The sequence below is a fragment of the Diabrotica virgifera genome, chromosome 8 (genome assembly GCF_917563875.1).
Source record: "Diabrotica virgifera virgifera chromosome 8, PGI_DIABVI_V3a".
NCBI classification, from domain to species: Eukaryota; Metazoa; Arthropoda; class Insecta; order Coleoptera; family Chrysomelidae; genus Diabrotica; species Diabrotica virgifera.
This window is the reverse complement of record NC_065450.1, coordinates 130,206,962-130,222,544: the sequence shown is the minus strand read 5'-3', so window position 1 is coordinate 130,222,544 and position 15,583 is coordinate 130,206,962. Positions and strand designations below refer to the sequence as shown.

General features: G+C 33.0%; 1 protein-coding gene across 1 annotated transcript in view; it reads left to right on the top strand.

Annotated features, from left to right (window-relative positions):
• LOC126890588 (regulator of nonsense transcripts 2) overlaps positions 1-14,631 on the top strand; it is an 88,874-nt gene extending 74,243 nt beyond the window's left edge. The window contains exons 8-10 of the mRNA XM_050659654.1: positions 6,249-6,656; positions 7,936-8,171; positions 14,082-14,631. Of these exons, the coding sequence (XP_050515611.1) occupies positions 6,249-6,656; positions 7,936-8,171; positions 14,082-14,417 (980 nt within the window). The 3' untranslated portion in view covers positions 14,418-14,631. The remainder of the gene's footprint in view (positions 1-6,248; positions 6,657-7,935; positions 8,172-14,081) is intronic.
• Positions 14,632-15,583: the final 952 nt, after the last annotated feature.

The following is a 15,583-nucleotide window of genomic DNA, read 5'->3' as shown; positions in this document are numbered from 1 at the left end:
TTGTCCGATTAGACACCGTTAAGCTGTTAACAAATTTTTAGATTGCTATTAATAAACTTTTTTTGGTACGCGGGATACAGGCCTATACAGGGTGTACAGAAACTCTACCGACAAACGAAGACAGGAGATTCCTCAGATAATTTTAAGACAATTTAACCCAATTCATCTTGTCCGAAAATGCTTCCTAAAGGAGCTAAAGCTATTTGAAGATGGAGTCTTATAATTAGTTTTTCTTAAATACCTCCAGAACGCTTCTATTTAGAAAAACAAAAATTTGTACACATATTTATCTTCCAGAAATAAATCGATTCCATCCATTGCAAATTTCTAGTACCGTAATAGGCGTCCGTTTTGGGTTGGACAACAGTTAAACTTTTTGTGTTTCATTTTTAAGCATTTTTGAGTCTGGATTATTAAAATGTAAGGTATTATAGTACTAAAAGGTACTTTTACTTTAAGTCGATAGGATACACCGTTTTCTAGAAAAATCGATTTGAAAATTTTTCGTTTATTGAATATCAAAAAAAAATTCAAAAAAAAAACTATTTAGAAAAACGAAAACTGGTACGTTTATTTATATTCCAGAGATGAATTGATTTCATTAATTGCGAATTTCTAGTACCGGTCATATGCGTCCCTTTTTTGTAAGTCAGCGGTTATTTTGTCGCATAACTTTTTTGTCTTTAATTCTTAAGAATTTTTGACACTAGAATATTAAATTATGAGGTACTCTAGTACTAAATTTACTCTTGGTTTAGGTCGGTAAAATACACCGTTTTTTTTTTTTATTTTTCAATTTTTCAAATTTAGGAAACGAAAAATTTTCAAATCGATTTTTCTAGAAAACGGTGTGTCCTACCGACTTAAAGCAAGAGTACCTTTTAGTACTAGAATACCTCACAATTTAATAATCCAGTATCAAAAATGCTTAAAAGCTAAAGACAAAAAAGATATGCGATAAATTAACTGTTGCCCCACCCAAAACGGACGCCTATGACTGGTACTAAAAATTCACAATCGATGGAATGGATTTATCTCTTTAAGATAAATATGTGTACCAATTTTCGTTTTTCTAACTGGAAGCGTTCTGGGGGTATTTAAGAAAAACTAATTACAAGACGCCATCTTCAAAGAGCTCTAGCTCCCTTAGGGAGCATTTCTGGACTAGGTGAATTGGGTTAAATTGTCTTAAAATTATCTGAGGAATCTCCTGTCTTCGTTTGTCGGTGGAGTTTCTGTATACACATACAAGAATAAAAAACCGCTAAACGCCGTAAAAATGAGTGGCGCATAAAATATTCCAGCTACAAAAGATCTGATATGAATATTACGTGGCGCGAAAATGGATTTTCATTTGATGCAAAACAAAATTCTAGTTTTATTTTAAAAGATTTTTCCATAATATTTGCAAAATTTGAAGTAAACGCGCCACAAAAGAGTAACTTTGATACAGTTTGAAATTTGAAACTCTTTTGTGGCGCGTTTACTTCAAATTTAGCAAATATTATGGAAAAATCTTTTAAAATAAAACTAGAATTTTGTTTTGCATCAAATGAAAATCCATTTTCGCGCCACGTAATATTCATATCAGATCTTTTGTAGCTGGAATATTTTATGCGCCACTCATTTTTACGGCGTTTAGCGGTTTTTTATTCTTGTATCGGGAGTTTTTCAAAGTTATTTATAAATTAAATGTACGAAGTTGAATGCAATGTTCCTCTATTACACGTCAAGCTTTATAAATGGTCACCTTTGTTGCATTATCTCCCAAATGATCTAGTGTCCATCGAATGTACACTAGATTTTTTTTTATTCGAAATAGATTGAAAAAAAAATTGAGATGGCCGGTAAATGAAGTCGGATTGTCCGTTGCCAGATCAAATTTAGCGTCGTAACCACTACAACTACATAAACCATTTCGGGAATAATCGTTAATTGGATTATACTTTTGTAGCTTAAAAACTTCTAAACGGCTTAACCGATTTTGATCATTAAACATGAGTTTGAAACGTATTGACCAGTAGTATCTGATGGATCTAAGGTCAAGTATGAAAATTGAAGCTATTACAGGAATTATTGAGCTTGAGAAATCGTTTTTCCCACAGGAAATAGATTTTATCATACTTATGAAGCCTATAACCTAAAAAATTCAAATTTTCCGGGATATGAGGTATACACCGTTAAATTCGTCTGGAGTACTTCTATAAACGCTAAGTTATTGGCGCAATTTGTAGGTTGAAATGTTGAGTAATTGTCGAAAAACCAAAATTTTCAAAGTTTAGTTTTTTAGTTTTTCGGCTATACTGAGCCGTGTGTATGTCTGATTCTGACGGCTTAGACACCGTTTGAAAGCTTAAGTCAACACTATTAATTTGATGTATTTGCGGTTCTCCTGGCTCTTCTTGATCCGAATATATATACCCCCAGAACATATGCCGTTTTGTACCTACCAAGTCCTATAGCTGGCTTATGGGTGGTCAAAAGTCACAAACTACACCGGTTCTAAATCGGCCCTGACCCCCTCTTCAAACACAGAGGAAAAATATCAAATCGGTTTAACTTTCAAACACACATACATATACAGGGTGTAACAAAAATACAGGTCATAAATTAAACCACATATTCTGGGACCACAAATAGTTCGAATGAACCTAACTTACCTTAGTACAAATATGCACACAAAAGAAGTTACAGCCCTTTGAAGTTACAAAATGAAAATCGATTTTTTTGAATATATCGAAAACCATATCGAGATTTTTTGTTGAAAATGGACATGTGGCATTCTTATGGAAGGAACATGTTAAAGAAAAATTAAAGTGAAATTTGTGCACCCCATAAAAATTTTATGGGGGTTTTGTTCCCTTAAACCTCCCCAAACTTTTGTGTCCGTTCCAAATAAATTATTATTGTGGTGCCATTAGTTAAATTCAATATTTTTAAATCTTTTTTGCCTCTTGGTATTTTTTCGATAAGGCAGTATCGAGTTGCGGCTTCTTTTTTAATATGTTTACGTAAAAATTTTATGAGGGTTTTGTTCCTTTAAACCCCCCAAATGTTTGTGTACGTTCCAATTAAACTATTACTGCGGTACCATTAGTTAAACACAGTGTTTTTAAAACTTTTTTGCCTCTTTGTATTTTTTTGATAAAGCATCTTTTATCGAGATGTGGCTTCTTTTTTAATATGGTTAAAAATATACTTAAAAATGTAACTCATAAATAAATTTTCATATTATTACCAAGTCTCCATAATCGTACTTTACCATATACAAATATGTGGTGGATTTGACAAATATTCAAATATCTCGATAAAAACTGACTTTTGGAAAAAGTACTAAGAGACAAAAAAGTTTTTAAAAACTTCTGTTTAACTAATGGCGCTACAATAATAATTAAATTGCAACGTACACAAAAGTTTGGGGGGGTTTAAAGGAACCAAACCCCCATAAAATTTTTATGGGGTGTCCAAATTTGATTATCATTTTCTCTTAAAATACTACTGCCATAAGAATACCACATGTCCATTTTCAATAAAAAATCTCTAATAGTTTTCGATATATTGGAAAAAATCGATTTTCATTTTGTAACTTCAAAGGGCTGTAACTTTTTTTCCGTGCATATTTGTACTAAGGTAAGTTAGGTTCAGTCGAACTATTTTTGGTCCCAGAATATGCCATTAAATTTATGACCTGTATTTTTGTTACACCCTGTATATCCACAAACATTTTCCCTTTTTTAAATAAAAATTAAGTCACATTTCTAAGCTCTATAACTTTTGAATGGTATAACCGATTTTCAAAATTAGACATGCGTTGGAAAGATAATGATCAGTACTGTTAGAAGCCGCATAGGTCGGAATTAAATTTTTGAAGTTTTTGGGAGTTTTGGGGGCCAGAACGAAAAACAGACCTAAATAGGAAGGGCCGTAAAATCGACACCCTTGGACCAAAATGGATGGTTGACATATGAATGGGTGAGTCTTTTTCTGAACTTGAAGATGGGAGTTGGCACAATTTTCAATTCAGTCAGATTTAGAAAATTAAAAATTTCGTGTATATAATAGTGTCGCGTGTAATGGGTGTATTTCTGCGCCACTGGCGAGAACTGCCGTTCTCTGGTAATTTTTTCGATATAAAACTAACAGCTTCGATAACCAATAAATCGAAAACTATTAATTTTATCAAAAAAATGTATAATGAACATTTTTTTCTTATAATTAATATTTTTACCAGCATTTGCGGTCAAAATATAATAAAAAATTTCCACCCTCGAGATGAGGTGGCAACCACCCCATGGTAAAAGCGTCTTTCGGCATCATATAGATTTTGATCTTTGGACTATCCACTACTTATTGTCAAATTTTCAAGCAAATCTATCCATTCTGTAAAAATTGCGAAGTGAAAAATTTCAGTTCCTGGACTAATTATACTTTTGGAGCTCTATAACTTCTGAACGGTTTACCTGATGCTGATCACTAAACATGAATTTGAAACGTATTGACAAGTAGTATCTGACCAGCATCCAAAATCGAGTATGATAACTGAACGTATTACAGGAATTATTGAGCTTGAAAAATTGAGCGTTTTTCCCATAAGAAATAGATTTGATTATACTTATGAAGCCTATAACTTAAAAATTCGAATTTTCCCAGATATGAGGTATACACCGTTACACGCGTCCTAAGTCCTTCTACAAACTCTCAGTTATTGGCGCAATTCGTAGGTTGAAATTTTGAGTAATTGTCGAAAAACCAAAATTTTCAAAGCTTAATTTTTCAGTTTTTTGGCTATGGCGAGCAGTGTGTATGTCTCAGCTTGATCGCTTAGGCGCCACTTGAAAGCTTAACTCAACCCTATTGATTTGGTGTATTTGCGGTTTTCCTGTCTTTCCTTGAACTTAAGATATATACGCCCAAAAAATATGCTATTTTGTATCTACCTAGTCCTCTAGCTGGCTTACGGGTAGTTAGAAGTCAAAAATTAGACCGGTTCTGAATCGGCCCTCACACCTTCTTGAAACACAGAAAAAAAAATTCAGATCGGTGTAACTTTTCCACACACACACATACATACATACATACATACATACCCACAAACATTTTCCATTTTTTAAATAAAAATTGAGTCATATTTCTGAGCTCGATAACTTTTGAATGGTATAACCGATTTTCAAAATTAAACATGCGTTGGAAAGGTAATGATCTGTGCTATCAGAAGCCGTAAAGGTCGGGCTTAAATTTTTGAAATTTTTGGGAGTTTTGGGGACGAGAACGAAAAACAGGCTTTAAATGGGAAGGGCCGTAAAATCCACACCCTTGGACCAAAATGGAGAGGTAACATATGGATGGACGAGTCTTTTCCTAAACTTTAAGATGGGATTTAGCCCAATTTTCAATTCAGTCAGGTTTAGAAAATCGAAAATTTCGTGTATATATAGTGTCGCTTGTAGGGGTGTTGTGCGCCACTGGTGAGAACTGTCGTTCTCTGTGGATAAAATAAATAATATAATATATTAATGTCAAATTGCCAATTTGACAAATATAAGCTTAAAAACTTTAAAAAAAAGTTAAACCACACATATTTTAATATTACTCTCACCGGTACAAAATTCCGCCACCCAAAATTTTTGATTAAGTTTGACAATCTATAACTTTATTATTTGTACTCCGATTTTCAAGATTCTTACATCAGTTTGTAGGTACATGTATTGATGTTGTTTGTTATTATTCCAGTAAGTAAAAAAATTTTACTTAGATGCCATTATACGGGGATGAATGCAAGTGTTGTTTTTTCTCCTAATTTAAAAAAAATTGTAGAAAAATTGGAGAGCTGATTTTGTTTCATACTTCTTTTGTATTATACTGGAGGTATCGTTAGGTTTTGATTTTTGAATTATCCGAATATGCATCTCTTTTCTTGTAAGAGCTGTAAATAAAAACACTGCTTTGAAGGTTTACTTAATTAAAAATAGCAAACGCACTAAAATTAACAAAACAAAATCTTGCAAGAGTCTTGAAAATCGGAGCATAAATAATAAATTTATAAATTGTCAAACTTAATCAAAAATTTTGGGTGGCGGAATTTTGTGCCGGAGAGTGTATTTAAATTGTTTAAAAATGTTTAATATTGATGGCACATATGATAAGCGAAAATATTATCATTAAAAGCAAATATTATATGCGACATATTGTAAATATACTGGGAGTTAATAAAAAAAAGCAAATTTACTTTGTTATGTATATTTTTTCAGGAACATATTTTAGTAGTGGTAGCAGTAAACGGAAGCTTGACTACTATTTAGCATTTTTACAAGCCTATTACTGGTTTAAAAAGAAAATGTGGCAAGAGGGATTCCCTCCAATACTCGAACATATCTTTAAAGATACCCTAACTACATTGAGGCCAAAACTGAAACTCTGTCAAAGTTACGACGAGGCCATCGAAGAATTAAACAATATCAAAGTGGCGTTAGGTATAGAAAAATTACTGGAGATTGATCATGGAAATGTAGAAGAAGATGGATTGGACACAATAACAGAAACTGATAACGAAGAAGTAGCAGAGGATGAGACGTCCGAAGGCGTAACGGGTCCTGTGACTGACGACACTGCCACGGAAGATGAAACAGTTGATAACACTCAAGGATCGGACGATGAAGGTAATTTTTTATTTTTACAATTAGGTCATAGTAATGAGTGGTAGATATATTTTTAAGTACATATTATTGGAACATTATGTATGTAGAACGAAGAGTGCACATGTTTTATACGTATCTTCATTTCTAGATTCTGTCTTCGTTTACTGGTACTAGGGGATTGTCAATTAATCACGTGAGGTTCGAAAGGGGGGAAGAGGTCCATAACAAAATCACGAAATATCACATGGTGTGTGAGGGGGGGTGTAGTAATATATCACGTGTATTCATTTTTTCGGCAAACCCGTGATATTAACTGAAAGGCGGGCGTTGCGTGTATTTATTTTTTCGTCAAACATGCCTTTCTGTCTACCTCTACTAAACTTTATTATAGTAGTCTTTAAATTTTCTATAATAAAAGTAGATGATACTTTTACCGGTATTTTATAAATACCATTAAAAGAATAAGATTTTTTGTAGATACTAAAAAATTTACGTGTTATAGGGAGAGGCATTCTTAAACCTCACCATGTATCACCAAGGGGGAGGGGATTAAAAAATGCAAAAAAAAAACATCACGTGATTAATGGACGGCCATGCCATTAGCTGGCATGTTATCTTCATGTTTTTATTTGCCTATGTTCGATAGATATAGGTTATGTGTCTATATTAGTTATTAAAAAATTAAGGTCAAACTGTTTTTCTCTCTTTTCATCTATCAGCAAAAAGTGAAGTATTTGAAACAAATTTGAGAATAAGAAACTTGTAGGTCATATAAAAACCTTTAAAATGGTGTTTATAAATGTTTCTACATATACTTATCTGTTGCTTAGAAAATTGTAAAACAACTCACGAGATTTCGGTTTTTTATAAATGTCAATAACTTTTATAAAAATGAACTAAGAACCTTCATATTACATAAATTGTTGGGTTTGATGGTGTTTAAAATATGGTCAAAATTTCAAACCGATCGTTAAATTAGTTTAAAAGTTATTTTATTTGTTTATTCCAAATGTAGGTTTATTACTAATGGACCAGACTATCCTCACTAGCTTACATGTTGAGGCTGTCACTTCCCTTCAATTTAGATGATGAAATACACCTTTTCTGTGCCAACTAATAAAACTCTTACTCATTACTGTATTGCAATATTTGCAATGCAGTTAATTGCTATTGTTATCAGAATTCATTGATATTAATTTCTGGTTCGTAGAGGTCCTACCTTCTTGCTACACCAGTAACCATAATTTTAGTGAATATCTCGGACAACAATGTTGTAGTAAAATAATATTTAACATTTTAGGTGAAAATATGACCAGTGAAGCTGAACAAGATCCAGTTTCAGAATCTTTGGCGATACCTAAAGGCCCCAAAAAGGTTGACTGTGCTGAAGATGATGAATTTCTAAACGCTCTTGATAAAATGGTTTCGGAAAATATCCAGGAGCGCATGAAGGAGCCTGTGAAAGCCGGAAATATTGACATTTCTGTTCCAGTTGTTCTTAAGTCTAACGTTAAACGAACTTACGAACAGTTACAGGTACTAATAATTATATATTATGTATATGTCAGTTCAATTCATAATATTGAAGATGATAGGCAGAGTTTAAATTAATAGGCTTTGATACTCACTGAAACAGGGCTAAGCAACTCTTCTGGAACTGCAGACGAGTTATAGGTAAAACCTGGGGGGTTGAAACCAAAGGTAATCTCTTGTTATATGTACACGACCGACAGTTACTTATGGTTCAGTACTCTGGTGGAGAAAGACGACTTTGCAATCTTGTGTGACCACTCTCACCACCCTGAAAAGACAATCGCTTCTAAGTATAACAGGAGCCTTGAATAGTACAGGAACGGCTTTGTTAGGGGCTATCATAGGTCTCCCTCCGCTGGAATTTAATATTTCAGCGATAGGCTTTGTGACCATCCTGAGACTCAAATCAAACAATACTTAGAGGCCGAATTATGTATTGAATAGCCACACAAACACTACTGGGACTATACTTGAGAAATCCATCTTTATGATAGATCCATCTTTCTGATCTAGAGAATAAAAAGTCACAAATATTAATGGGGACTTGAATATGGTCCACCGATGGATCTAAAACTGCCTATGGTTTAGAAATATTTGGACAAACTTGCAATTATAGTAAATCTTACAGCCTAGGTCAAGATACAACTGTGTCCAAGCTGAATTTTTTCCTTTGGTGGCTTACATTGATGAAATCATAGATGGAGACCCTAATGCTAAAAGAATCAACATTTACAGAAATAGCCAAGCGGCTATTCTGGCAGTAAAGAACCCACTCACGAAATCAAAACTGGTGAGGAACTTTAGATCTCCTCAAAAACCTGGCAAAAGACAATAAAGGGTGCCGGATCATAAAGGGGTGCATGGGAATGAAGAGCAGATCTGTTGGCAAAACAAGACTCGAGAGAAACCTTTGTAGACCTAGAATCTTTTTGTGGTTATCTTAAGGGAAACGGAGCAAAATGAAATGTATTTTAAATGTACATAGTCATTTTTTTTAATCCTGAGAAAACTAATAAATATTTTTGAAAAATTTAAACACAGAATGAAAGATTGCATTATTATCGAGGGCTGAAAGTCCCTGAAAATGTCTATAATGTTTATTTTAATAAGTTACAGGGGTGAAAATATTTCATTCAAAAGAAACTTTTTATTTATTCTAAGGGACTTTCGGCCCTCGGTAATAAAGTAGTCTTTCATTCTGCGTTTAAATTTCTCAAAAAGACATTAGTTTTCTCAGGATTCGAAAAAAATGAATACATTTAAAACACATTGAAAATTTTGACATGCGTCAAAATTTTGCATTTTGCTCCGTTCCCCTTAATAATACGATTGAAAATATTTTATTGACGTTTTGATTTTTCGGTTTCTGGCAAAATTTTAATATTCGAAAACTTTTATTTCTAAGACGATTTTAAATGTGAAAGTTAACACGTCAACAAAATCCTAAGTAGTAAGGGAGGCAAGTATGCTAAATTTGCAGTTACCCGAGCCTTATGGGGACCTATTGGGATGTGAAGATTATCTCCTAAAAAAGTTAAGTTTTGTTTGATGTGAAGATATCTCCTAAAAAAGTTAAGTTTAGTTTTAGTGGGGCTTTCCACTTCTTAATTTAATTTTTCATTTCCAACAATCGTTTTTTCCGATTATCCAATATATATCCAATAATAATTCGATAAAATGTCTCGAATAAAAGTTACTTATTTTTACGTAAGGAATCCAAATCTGCAATAAAAAAAAGAGGTTCCTATTTAAGATTTTAAAGTAAACCCCACACCACCTCAGTAGGGAGTCATATTTGGTGTCATTCGATAGATTTTTCAAAAATATTGAATACATGTATTTTTCAGTTTTTCGATCTGGTGTTCATTTTCTATTTTAAATTTACCCCCCCCCCTCTCTCCGTAAGGGGTCGCGTTTGGTATAATTCGATAGATTTTTGAAAAATATTGAACACGTATTTTTTAGTTTTTCGATCTGATGTTCATTTCGCGAAATATTCGCTTTTTTGTGAAACTTTGTTACTCGCCCATTACTCAAATCGTCAGATTTTTTAAATATACATACACTGTTCTGCATGTACTGAACTTACCTTACGATTTCTAATTTTTCTGAGGATATAATTTTTTTCTCTCCCCTGTATGAAGAGCCAATATATGGCAGGGGTTGGGGTGATAGGGTGCTTTAAATGTAGCTGGTGTTCGGCTTTTGTAAACTTTCCTTCGATATTACTAGGCACGCCTTTTCCCCATCGGAGCTGGCGAAGTTTGGTAACACAGAGAGGGCGACCACACTTCTTACTATACTTAAAACACTGGTTTTTGGTACTAGGGTAAACTTTATTATTAAAAACTACACGAAAATATAGCACTTAACATAAACTATAACTTTACAGCGGAGTGACAAAATCTAAGAGACAACTCGTTGGCGTTGTCGGTTTGAGTATGAGTTGAATGTGCGTACTGAACTATCTTGTCTCTCGCTTGTCAACGGCTATAAAAATTGACCTATTTTTTAACGACGTTCTACACCTTCGTTGTGGGGTATGCCTCTCAGAGGAAAGGGGGGGAAACTTATATGCAAGCGAAACAGTATTTTCGAAACAGTATTTTCACTTTTATTTAATAATGGTACGGTAAACAATACTCATTTTTTAATATGTTATTCCTTACAAAAAAAAACCTTTAAGCACAAATAATTAAAAATCGTAAATTTGGGTCAAAAGTTATTAACTTTTTAAGAGCGAAACATGATTTCGAAACAGTATTTTCACTTTTATTAAATAATGGTACGGTAAACAATCCTCATTTTTTAATATGGTATTCCTTACAAAAAAACCTTTAAAGCAGAAATAATTAAAAATCGTAAATTTGGGTCAAGTTATTAACTTTTTAAGAATTCCCATAAGAGCCCATGTTAAAACTTAACTTTGAACCTTAATAGTAATTAAACGGCACGGTAAAACAATTTTTAAAAAATCAAGTCTTAGTTTTTTGAAGTAAACTAATACTAAAATTTCATGCAAATCCTTAATAGCCCAGTAAATGACCGGTTTGGCGTGTAATTTTCAGGGGCAAGACGGATTTGCTTGAAAATTTGGATTTAGGTTCTACTTACCCTATATTTCAAAGTTGAAATTGTGCCGTTGGTTGCTTTTACTTGGGGGGTGAAATTTACCCCTTCTCGGGGGTGAAAAAACATATGTTTAAAATAAGTCTGAAAATGGATAAATTGACTAATTCTAAGCAACTTTTGTTCTATAAGGTTTTTTAACTGCTTTAATACTTTTCGAGTTATTTGCGAGTGAAAATGTGCATTTTTCAACAAAAAAAAACACGTTTTCTGGCAGTGTTTCGCAAATAACTAAAAAAGTAAGTACTTTTCGAAAAAAATATTCTTAGAAAAAATGTAGCCTGTAAAAAAAGGAACAAAATGATGTATTCACTTGGACATAAACCCAGAAGAAGCAAAGTTGTATATCATGAAAAATACGTTCTTACTCGTAAAATTCCGAATCGAAGGTTTCAAGCTGAAGTAACCAAAAAATGAAGCACTTTTCGCAGAAAACTCATAAATACTCTTTTAAAGCGTCTAAAAATATATTTATTTTTATTTTTCATAAAAGTTTGTAGCATCAAAATTATGCGAGTTACGCTCAAAATAAAGTTGACCCGTTTTTTTATATATAATAAGTCGTGAAAATCTCCCCCTATTTAACATGCCAAATGAAATTAATCGTTACTGCTTTACCATTTACTTTATATATGTATTGCTAATATGATCTGTAAGTTTGACCGGTTTCTTTTTTTTTAATCTTGGAAAAATTACACTCTTTTCAAAATAACTTCAAAAGTATTAGTGTTACGAAAAATCTCAAACAGTAAAAAAATATAGTTTTTACTCGCATAAACACTCCGTTTTTTTTTTTAATTTTATGTAAGATAAAAATTGGGTAAGATATGGCTGTTCAAAATTTGCATACACTGGTGATTAGTAACTCGTTCAAGCACTTTTAACTTAAACTCTTTTAAAAAATAAGGGATTCAAAAAATATATTTAAGTACTCTTATTGCCCTTAGAAAAATCTACAAATTGTTTTTTTTTAGCACTTTATAGCTTAAAAAGTAACCTAGTTATGAGTAAAAAACCAACCACATACAGGATGGGGCATTAGTGCGAGGAAGTCCAATTACTCGTTTGTAGAAGAGATACGAAAAAAGTTATTTAGATAAAGTTAGGGCACAGATAGGACCATACCCTAAATATATTTTCAAATATACAGGGCCACTCGTATTGACAGGGTGACACAAACCTATGTTTTTTTAAATGTTGCTCTGTATATTTTTGCATTTTTGGATTCTCCTTGATGTCTTTTCTCTTAAAATAAAGGATTTTGTACTATTATATGAGATAGTTTAAAAGATATTTATCTATGGTTTTTGTCATTTCGTTGTAACATATCGAGGATATATTTATATTCTAAAATAACATATAAAATCAGAGTTTGTAGTGAATTTTGAGAGTAAACTAAATGTAAGGCCAAATACTTACCATGCTGGGTTAGTATAATAAGGTTTATTTTCCTGGTTTTTCCCTCGTGACTTATTATGAGATCACTAACACGAGAATTTTGATCAAATACTACAAAAGTTAAAGTTGATTTACAGAGGAAAGGACTATCTTCCAATAAAGTTGTCTAAGCAACGCAACTCATAAATATTGGCAGTATCATTTTAGTCATCGAATTTATAATGTATAATTCAAGCAAATGAACTCCGTAATTATGTTAATGTTACCATTACTGAATGGAGAGTTGAATAACCTTTCAAATACGCTATCACACGAGTACTATTCCCTATTTAAAGATAAGGGTTGGGGGAAGTGGAAGGGAGGGAGTTGACAAATGACAGATGTATGTACCGTAAAAATGTGTCCCCATTAGATCAAAAATCAACCTGTTTCGTCATTTCGTTAAAATCTAATAAATACTGCCAAATATCGAGGTGGACTGTTTTCTTTGGCCCACACTGTATACACAATGCAACTATTCGAATTTCTTCGCAAGGAGTCATTTTTATAACGGTAGAAATTATGTGGCAACAAATTTAATCAGTAAAGGAATCTAAGTTTAATGTGACCGTATAATTAGATAATTCCAAATTGCTTGAATTTACAATTATATAATTTTTTTATCATAGGGGTATTTTTGACCCCTAAAAAATTAAAATCAACTAACGGCAGTATTCAAATTTTGAAATAAAAGGTAAGTATAACCTAAATCCAAATTTGAATGCAAATCAGTAACGACATGGTATTCAATTACATTGTTTGTTTGAATTGTAACTATTCTAGGGGGTGAAATTTAAGGGTTAAACTGTGATAAAATCTTAAACTATGTTATTTCATGTTAATTGACATTCATTCATTTTATTAAAATATGATTTGAATCAATTACCCGCTTTAATTTACAATTATACGATTTTTTATAATAGGGGTTGTTTCCTCCCCTAAAAAATAAAAAGCAACCAACGACACAAATTCAACTTTGAAGTGGAGGGTCAGTAGAGCCTAAATCCTAATTTTCATGCAATTCGGTGCTGCCCCTTAAAATTACACGGTATCGCCGTATTTCCCGTTCATTTACTGGGCTATAATTCTTTGCCGAAGGTGTAGAAAGAACGTCGTTAAGTACTACGTCTGTAATTCTGTAACAAATTTGTAATAAAACTACAGCGGAATTATAGCCGCGGAAATAAAATAAAAAACTTATTACTAATTACAACAGGGGTAGAAAGTTGCTCGCCATGTGATTTTCTGACGCGCTCGAGTAACTGCAAAAATTCCCGCTTGGACTCCCCTACCAAAGTGTTTGTTTTTTCGAAAATCAATTAATTATAAAATTATATTTCTTTGTAGGAAACTCCAGATGAAAGCACCCAGGGAAAAATTGGGTTCGTACTTATGGTACGTAAAGGAAACAAACAACAATATAAACAGTTTGAAGCTGATGTTGATTCAGAATTAGCCCAAAATCTTAGAGACCAAGAGCAGGCTCAGAGGGAAGAGAAGGAGAAAGTTAAACGTCTTACGTTAAACATAACAGAGAGATTCGAAGAAGAAGACTATCAAGAAATGATGCAACAACAAAACAAGCCTATTACCCAAAATTTAAATCGAGAAAGAAAAAAATATCAACACCTGAAAGGTACCCCAGATGCAGACTTAATATTCGGTCCTAAAAAAGTTCGGTAAAGAATATGTATGTACTACTGAAGGAATTCAATATTGGTCAGGAAATTGAACTGAAGATTGTAAAAGAAATGAAACGTCGTAGATTAGTTGTGGTTTGAAGTTAAGATTTTTTTGAGAATTACGTCCTTTATGAAGTATTTAAAAAGTTTTTTACGATTTGATTGACGTTGTGTTTACATTTTCTAAATAAATTAGCAGTTTACTTATTGTTGAAGATTGTTTTTTATTATAAAACCTCATAGGAATCATTTGTTTATCTACAGTGCTAAATAGTTACCTAGATACTTCAGGAAACAATGTCAAAAAAGTACTTTAGAAAAATCTAAAAATTAGTGGCCGCTATTTTTTATAACTCAAATATCTGCGGGAATTTTTACTGCTTCGTGGGTTTTTGGTCTTCTTTCAGATTTTGTTACCAAGAAAGGAGTGCAATATTTGACACAGCTTTTTAACGCAATTTTTAGAACTGGTTACTATCCCCTTTTGTGGAAAGTGGCACAAATCACCTTAATACCCAAACCAGGCAAGCCCGTAGAAGTTAAGTCCTATAGACCTATCAGTCTACTTTCAGTGATGTCAAAGGTTTTTGAAACACTACTACTAGACATATTACAGCCAATCCTCGTGGAACAGAAGCTAATACCCAACCACCAGTTTGGATTTCGACAACAACATACTACCACAACAAATTCACCGAGTCTGCAATTCCATAAATAAAGCCGTACAAGAGGAGAAATACTGTTCTGTGGCCCTTTTGGATGTCTCACAGGATTTTAATAAAGTCTGGCACACTGGCCTACTGTACAAAATACGACAAGCCCTTCCTCTCAACTACTTTCTAATCCTCAAGTCCTACCTTTCCGACCGCCGTTTCCTTGGAAAAGATCAGTGCACTAACTTATATTCAATTAAAGCTGGAGTATCTCAGGGTAGTTAGTATCCTTGGACCAGTTCTCTACCTACTCTACACAGCAGATCTTCCTAAAAGTAAAAAAATCACAGCCACATATGCAGACGACACAGTAATCCTTATGACTCACTCCAGTACATCGCCTCGCAACTACTCCAGACCAATCTCGATAATACATGGCGAATTAAAGTAAACGAAAGCAAGTCAGTACATATAACGTTCACTAATCAAAAAGGTACATGCCCAACCGTCTCAT